The sequence below is a fragment of the Physeter macrocephalus genome, chromosome 14, assembly GCF_002837175.3.
Source record: "Physeter macrocephalus isolate SW-GA chromosome 14, ASM283717v5, whole genome shotgun sequence".
NCBI lineage: Eukaryota > Metazoa > Chordata > Mammalia > Artiodactyla > Physeteridae > Physeter > Physeter macrocephalus.
Window position 1 is genome coordinate 99,232,937 of NC_041227.1, and position 7,804 is coordinate 99,240,740.

Below are 7,804 nucleotides of genomic sequence, written 5' to 3' on the forward strand. Positions count from 1 at the left end.
TTGTTTGTTTATTTTTGGCTGCGTTGTTCCCTAGTTGTGGTGCGCAGGCTTCTCTCTAGTTGTGGCATGCGGGTTTTCTCTTCTCTAGTTGTGGTGCGCGGGCTCCAGAGCGTGTGGGCTCTACAGTTTGCGGCACGTGGGCTCTCTTGTTGAGGCATGTGAGCTCAGTAGTTGTGGCACTCAGGCTTATTTGCCCTGCGGCATGTGGGATCTTAGTTCCCCAACTAGGGCTTGAACCCACGTCCCCTGCATTTAGAAGGTGGATTCTTTACCACTGGACCACCAGGGAAGTCCCCTTGGTGCTGCCTTAAATCTTCTGGTGAGGACTGGTGAAATTAGGATTGAGGTCCTACTGAGCAGAGACTGGTATCTGGCTGAGTAATGAGACATCCCCTGGAGAGACCCATAAGTATGGAAGAGGAGGGGTTGGAAATCTGTGGGCAGGACTTTGCAGGAGTTGAGAGTAGTTAATAAGGCCTTGTTTGTATCCACAGGCTGTCAAGGCCCAGGGAAATTTGTGTTAGGTTGCTCACTGGTGCAAACCTACAGAGTGTGCAAAAGAAAATAATCATTTTTCCATCTTTGGTCTTTGTGCCACACTATTAGAGGCAGTGTTGCTTATACCCCAGAATAGTGAAACTACTCTTTTGGTTTTTACTTACAACTCTGTGAAGCAAAACATGAATTTGGGAGTGGTGGGGCAGGTGGGCAGATAATTCTCAGTGACATATACCGTGCTGGATTCAGAATAACTGGACATTAATCTGTTCATATTGTAGGTGAGGAAACAGAAAGGTTCAGTAAGTTGTCCAAAGTCAAAGATCAAGTGAGTAATGGACCCTAGGATTTGATTTCAGATTTGTCTGACTCCGAAGTCTGGCCTTTTCCTTTCTGATGGAGGATGTAGCTTTTTGGGATTGGTGTGATTGGTCCTATTGGCAAAGGGAAGCTGAAGCTTTCAGTAAAAATAAGGGAGAAACTAAGGCAGTCTTAGTAAATAGAGTCTGTCAAAGGGAATGACCCTGAGGTAGGTAGAAAGCAGGTGTAAGAGAAGAGACAGCAGAGAGTATGGTTGGTCTTGATTAAGCCTAATTTATCTCTTGACCACTGATAGGAAAGGTGGGGGGAGGGGCAAGTTAGTAAGAGGAAATGGTCCAAGAGCCAAGCTTTCCAGGATATTCTCCCATTTTCCCCTCAGCAGCCACCTCTGGGCAGAGGCTCAGCTTTAGCTTTGTCATCAAATTCTGGGCATAGACAAGGACTTGATTTAGGAAGGCAGGCTGGCTGTCCAGAGCAGCTTTGTCTCATGGAAAGGACATGTGGCTGAGTAGGGGAGTGACCAGCCAGGAGTGAGGAGACCTATGTTTCAGTGCAGCCCATGAGGAAGGGAACAGTAATGGTAGGTGGAGTGATGCTCATTTATTCATGGAAGATGAGTATAGATTATTTTCTCAGGGGAGCCTGAGAAGCATCCTTAAGGAGAGAGCGGGAACTCAGCCAAAAGAACTGACCTAATTGGAGGTCTCAGCAAGGATCCGGAGCTGCTTCCTGATCCCTCGTGTCCAGGACCCTGTGGCCTGTGGCTTGTGTTTTTGTGGTTTAGAGAAACAGGATGGAAAGGCAGAGGTACCAGACCCTTTCTGGGCATTTAACTTCTTCTGTTGGTCTGACGTGGCACTGGACTTTGTAAGAAACAAGGGGTTCAGCTGTGCAAGTTGAAAGTCTTGGATATTTAACTCTTCTGGTTTCTCAGGCTCTTTCCGGAACCTCGTGAGCTCTACGTTCATGCTGGTCTTAGGCACTTCATATACAAAGAGAACCTTGTTCTTCAGCTTGTTTTGGATCCAGGGATCAATTGAGGCCAAAAGAATTAACGTTTCTTGTAGCTGCATTGAAACAAAGGCCCTGTGGCTGGCTCACTTCAGGCCAACGCTGGGAGGGGAGGGGGAGCTCTGTCTACAGGCCCCTCTGGTCCCAGGGAATGAGGTCAAGGGGACGATGTCTACGGGCGTATTCCCCTCTCCTCCCCTCTGACAAAGAGCACGTGGCGTGAGGATAGGTGGGAGAGGCTTGGAGGAAGGGTTGAGAAGAGGAAGAGGTGGGCGGGGATGCCTTACGCTTTTTTTCACAGACGGGCTCTTTTCCACATCCAGCATGTCTAGGACCAAGTGGAACACTCGTGGGCTGCGGATCCCCAGAACGCCCTGGCAGAGGCAGGATGAGGGTGCCTAAATAGCCGGCCCCAGGAAGATGCCCCGTCTACACTCTTCCATTCTAGTGCCCTTGTGATAACCCTGTGCCTGGAGAGGAGATCTGGCTTCCCAGCGGAGGTAGCACTTTCCTTGCCTTTTGGGGCCACTTCATTGGGTTCCGGTACAATTTTTTCACCAGAAGAGTCAAGATAGTTTCTACATGTAATATCTAAGCAATGCCCCTCACACCCTTCTCCTGTCCCTTATCCCACCCACCTCCAATCCTGAAGAAAATCTTTTCCTGAACTCCTGATAGGGCTGGAATTCTAAAATAAAAAAGCAAGCAAACAACTTCCCCAAACTTTACAGCCCTTTCTTCCCTTCGGTAACTCTGCTGGACTGCCCACTCCCCCTGCCTTCGAAACATCTGGTCAGAGTGGCGGAGCTGGCCTTACCAAAGAGATGACTGCTTCCTGGCGTGCAGTGGCATTTGAGCTCATCAGTTGCCTGGAGAAGGGAGTGAGTGTGTTGTGGTCCAGTTAAGGGGAGGGGAGGAAGGCTGGCTGCTTCTTACAGTCCAGAGTGAGTCAGGCATAAGGCTGATGTGTGATGTTAATTTTATTAACTTCCCCTTCTTATTTCTTGGGTGAGGAAAGGGGCTGGAAGGGGAAAGGTAGGTACTACAATTTTCCAGGGGGCACTAAATGATGATCAGGACTCACATCTGTCCAGAACATTACCTTTTACAAGTCCCTTTCATGTCCTCATCTTAATCGGAGCTTTATAGCAACCCTGAGTGGTAGGTATTATCAGCCCCTTTTTACAGATGTAGAAAAGCCCAGAGGTCAAAGAGTGACTTGGCCAGGGGCACAGGCAAGTGTGAGCTGAGAATGGGCCGTAGGTTCTCAGCTCTCTCTGACCCTCTGTCCCCTTCTCACAGCCTACGATTTGGCCCTGGCAGTTCCCAGCCCAAGCCACTCACGCCTCCACCAAGTTCATCATTGTGGGCTTCATCTTGAGCTCTTCCACAGTTTCAGCAACAGCCTGCCTCATAGCCTGAAGAGGGATTAAGGTGAGACAAGGATTCAGGGGTGTACCCTTAAGTGCTTCTCAAACCTTGTTGAATGTTTACTTTGTGCTACATATATGATCCTTGCCTCGAGGAGCTCATGCTCTGGTGGGGAAAGCAGACAAGTGGAACGGTCACTCACACTCCTGAACTAAGTGTAGGGGCAATAGGAGGGTCTCCTAGCTCAGTCTGGGTACCAGGAAGACTTCCTGGAGGAAGTGATGCCTCAGCTGAAACCTGAACATGGAACATGAGTTAACCAGGTAGAGGGCTGGGGGCAGATTTCCCGGGCAAGAGGGAGAGCATGTACAGAAGCCTGGAGGCAAGAGAGAGCACAGAGAGGTTAAGGAGCAGAAAGCAGTTCAGTTTAGCTAGGTGACCAAGCGGACTCTTCAGAGTGGGGCACTCTGAGTAATTACACTGGGACCACAGGTATAAATCAGGACGGGATGTTTCTAAGCACAGCAGGTGTGTGGCTCTGAGTGGGAGTGTAGTGGGGCTAGAGAGATAGGCAGGACTTGGGTGGTGAAGGGCAGTGTAAGCCCTTCTGAGGGCTTGGGGAGCGATTGAGAAGTTCTATGCAGAGGTGAGCCGCAATCTGATTCACAGTTTAGAAAAATGTCTTTAGCAGTTCTGTGGCTGGTTTCGTAGCAAGCTATAACAAAGATAAAAGCAAGGGAGGGCTTCCCTGGTGGCGCAGTGGTCGAGAGTCCGCCTGCCGATGCAGGGGACGCGGGTTCGTGCCCCGGTCCGGGAAGATTCCACATGCCGCGGAGCGGCTGGGCCCGTGAGCCATGGCCGCTGGGCCTGCGCGTCCGGAGCCTGTGCTCCGCAACAGGAGAGGCCACAGCAGCGAGAGGCCCGCGTACCACAAAAAAAAAAAAAAAAAAAAAAAAAGCAAGGGAGCACAGAGGAAGGCAGGGTGATTCTGTTGTTGGTGATCTGGGAAAGCTTCCCATAGGAGGTGTTGTTTGGACTGCCTTGGAAAGGACAATCATATTTTAATAGGCAGAAGGAGAAAGGAGTTACTTACCAGCGGGACTGAAAGCATGCGGCAGTTTTCCACCTTGCAGAGGAGGGAGAGATGACTCAGGGCATTTTAAGCTGAGAGAACGGCCCGCGTGAAGGCAAGGTGGCTTGAAAACAGGGGCTGCATTAGGGTGAATGTGATGCTTTGGGGGGCAGTGTGGTGAGAACCAAGCCGGGGGGTCTTTAGAGAAAGGTAGAGAGACAGGTTTGAGCTGCCTGGACTTGGGAGTTTTGGTCTCACTTACGAAGAAGGGTTCATTATACGTCTTCCTCCTGAGCAGGTCAAATGTGAGTCCTTCCAGGCCCTGTGCCTGGATCTGTTCCAGCCCAATGGTCTTGAGCATCTGGCTGGCTTCAAAACGGTGCTGAGGGCAGCGGTGGGGAAGACATGAAGGACAGACTCCCTTCCTCATCCCCCAGCCCTGTCCTAGTTCTGGAGAAGGAAGGGTACGAGGCAGCCCTAGAGCTTACCTCAAGGACACTGGAAGAGCACAGCTGGTCTAGGATGATCCTGATGACCGTGGCTGAGTGCACACCCATTATCTTGACCAGCATACTGAGTGCCTGTGGAGGTGGGCAGGGCGGGCTGGGGTATACCAGACCAAGAGGCATCTGGATGGCCAAGCAGGCTTGAGGGCTAGAACTTGTAGGGAATAGGTGGGGTCCTTTCTCCTCCCTCTTGGCCTCGTGAGTGAGAGCATAGGTTCATGTGTGCACACACGTGTGCATACGTGCATGAACACCCATACACAGCGAATGTACACAGACACGTGTACATTTAGCGTCCATACGACCCTGTACTCATATGTATATACATACTGACAAAACACACAGAGGACCCTGTGGTGCTCCTTGCGGGAGCTTCTTTTCTCTGGGATGAGGATGACAGGGTCCAGACCCCACCAGTCAGCCCCGGTTCCCCAGTGCTCGCCAGGGAGCTCGTCCTCCTGCCCCTCTCACCTGCATCTGCTGGGTCTTCGGCCCTTGGTGCAGGCACTGCAGCAAGTACTCTCGGGCTGTGCTGCTACAGGGCCTCAGGAACCCCAAGCACAGGGCCGCCTCCACTGCTGCCTTGTTCCCTGACTTCTTTATCAGCGTCTGCAGCACAGGCACCAGCTTCTCTCCATCCTCGACCTGAGTCCTCTGAGAGGGAGATGAGGGGCACGGGTTGTGGGACTATGTCTTCGGCCAGGCTTTGTCAGGAAGGCAATTCATTACTGCTTCCAGACCATTCTCCCTCCTCCTTAAGGTGACTCTCACGTCATGAGATTATTTTACCCACTTCCCTTATTTTTGCTGTCATCTACTTGCTCCTAGGCCACATCCTTTCATTTCTCTATGACTTTTCTTGTGGCTGGATCAATGTTACTCTCTAACCCTTCTGCCGTCTTAATTCCTGGCATCTGAAAAAATATACATGTCATTGATCCAACGCCTCTCCTCCAATAACCTTGTCCTCTACTCTATGTCAGCCACTAATTCCCACAGAGAGACTTTATCATTACCCATTACTGCAACTTCTCTATGACCCCTCCCCCCCATCTTTCTGGTTCTCCTCTGATGTCAACAATTGTTGGACTCCACAAAGACTAACAATTCACTGAGCACCTTTTCACTGCTCCTCACTTTCTTCCCTCTTTACCCAGCTTCAGTTCCACGGTCCTGCTCGCTCAACTCCTTTACCCCCTCTTGCTTCATTGTACTCAACTCTCCGCCAACTCTGTGCCTGCACTTCCTGGCAGGAAACAAAGTTATGAGGACTAATCTCACTTGAAATGTATGAACACAAACCTCGTGTAGACCCTTAATGCTGCCTAGTGATCAGACTGCTTTTCCCCGGGCAATTCTCTTTCCCACCCTTCTAATTCATTCTCTTTCCTCTGGAATCTCTAACACTTCTTCCTCTAGTCTTTTAAGTTGATGACCTTGCTTCCTACTTTACTGAGTAAATAAAAGCAACTAGAAAAGAAGTTCCAGAGACACTTACCACCACTTCTATCCAACTTTCAACACCTGCACCCATATGTTCTTCCTTTCCACGTGTTACAATGGACCATGACCATCTATCTAAAGTCAGTCTCTCTACTCATGTGTTCGAGCTCATCCCTTCTCATCTGCTCAAGAACATTGCTGCACAATTCTTCCCACCCTCTTCAAAATGATCATTTTCCTAACGACTGGGTCTTTACACCTCAGCATTGAAACATGCTGTTATTTTTCCTTTTTCTAGTATTTACCCCTGCTGCTGACTACAACTCTTTTCAGCAAAACTTGGAAAGTTGTCCATGCTTGCCGACTCTAACTTCTTTCCTCCCATCCTCTCTTAAACCCACCCTATTCAGGCCTTCACTCCCACTTTCCCACCAGAATGGTTCTTTTAAAAAAATATTTATTTATTTATTTATTTGGCTGCGCCGGGTCTTAGTTGTGGCACGCGGGATCTTCACTGTGGCATATGGAATCTTTTTAGTTGCGGTGTGTGGGATCTTAGTTGCGGCACGCGGGATCTTTAGTTGTGGCATGCGGAATCTTCAGTTGCAGCATGCGGGACCTTCAGTTGCGGCACGCAGGATCTTGAGTTGCGGCATGTGGGATCTAGTTCCCTGACGAGGGATCGAACCCGGGCCCCCTGCATTCGGAGCGTGGAGTCTTAGCCACTGGACCACCAGAGAAGTCCCCACACTGGTTCTTGTTAAGATAATCAATGATTCCCACATTGTTAAATCCATTGGATCGATTCTCAGTCCTTATATTATTTGATATGGTTGATTTATCTCCTTTCCTTGATATATGTTCTTCACTTGATTTTCAGAATGCCACACCCTTGTTTGTCTTCCTACCTACTGGCCATTTCTCAGTATTTACTGGTTCTTCCTCTTGTCTCTGACCGCTTCACATTGGGGTGCCCCAAGGCTTGATTCTTGGTTCTTAGTGATCTCATCTAGGTGAATGACATTAAATGCTACTTATATGCTGACAACTCATAGATTTCTTCCTCTAGCTGTATATCTAACTGTTTACTTGCTGTCTCCCTTGGAGGTCTGGTAGACATCTGAAACATAACTTGTCCAAAATTGGGCTTTTGATATTATAGTACCTCCAAGCCTGTTCCACCTGCAGCTTTCTCCATGTTAGTTGGTAACAACTCCATCCTTTCAGTTTCGAGGCCAAAAACCTTGACCTCATCCTTGTTTCTTCACTGTCTTTTTTTAAATTTAAATTTAAATTTTTAACATTTTTGGCTGTGTTGGGTCATTGTTGCTGCGCGCGGGCTTTCTCTAGTTGTGGTGAGCGGGGGCTACTCTTCGTTGTGGTGTGCAGGCTTCTTATTGTTGTGGCTTCTCTTGTTGTGGAGCGCGGGCTCTAGGCACGCGGGCTTCAGTAGTTGTGGCACGTGGGCTCAGTAGTTGTGGCTCGCAAGCTCTAGAGCACAGGCTCAGTAGTTGTGGTGCACGGGCTTAGTTGCTCCACGGCACGTGGGATCTTCCCGGACCAGGGCTCGAACCCATGTCCC

General features: G+C 49.5%; 2 protein-coding genes across 25 annotated transcripts in view; one reads left to right on the plus strand and one right to left on the minus strand.

Moving 5' to 3' along the window:
• The window catches only part of TAF15 (TATA-box binding protein associated factor 15), a 74,929-nt gene that overhangs the window by 35,085 nt on the left and 32,040 nt on the right, over positions 1–7,804 (plus strand). For 22 of the 24 annotated variants that reach the window (XM_055090726.1, XM_055090730.1, XM_055090727.1 and 19 more), the window contains 3 exons: positions 2,154–2,330; positions 2,562–2,711; positions 3,133–3,264. The gene's annotated coding sequence lies outside the window, so the exon portion shown is untranslated. The remainder of the gene's footprint in view (positions 1–2,153; positions 2,331–2,561; positions 2,712–3,132; positions 3,265–7,804) is intronic. The other 2 variants (XM_055090737.1, XM_055090741.1) reach the window with 2 other exon arrangements.
• Positions 1,512–7,804, minus strand: part of HEATR9 (HEAT repeat containing 9) — a 14,075-nt gene continuing 7,782 nt past the window's right edge. The window contains exons 9-15 of the mRNA XM_007105613.4: positions 5,251–5,433; positions 4,762–4,854; positions 4,536–4,655; positions 3,175–3,248; positions 2,648–2,699; positions 2,118–2,204; positions 1,512–1,886 (exon numbers count right to left, since the gene is read on the minus strand). Of these exons, the coding sequence (XP_007105675.2) occupies positions 1,512–1,886; positions 2,118–2,204; positions 2,648–2,699; positions 3,175–3,248; positions 4,536–4,655; positions 4,762–4,854; positions 5,251–5,433 (984 nt within the window). The remainder of the gene's footprint in view (positions 1,887–2,117; positions 2,205–2,647; positions 2,700–3,174; positions 3,249–4,535; positions 4,656–4,761; positions 4,855–5,250; positions 5,434–7,804) is intronic.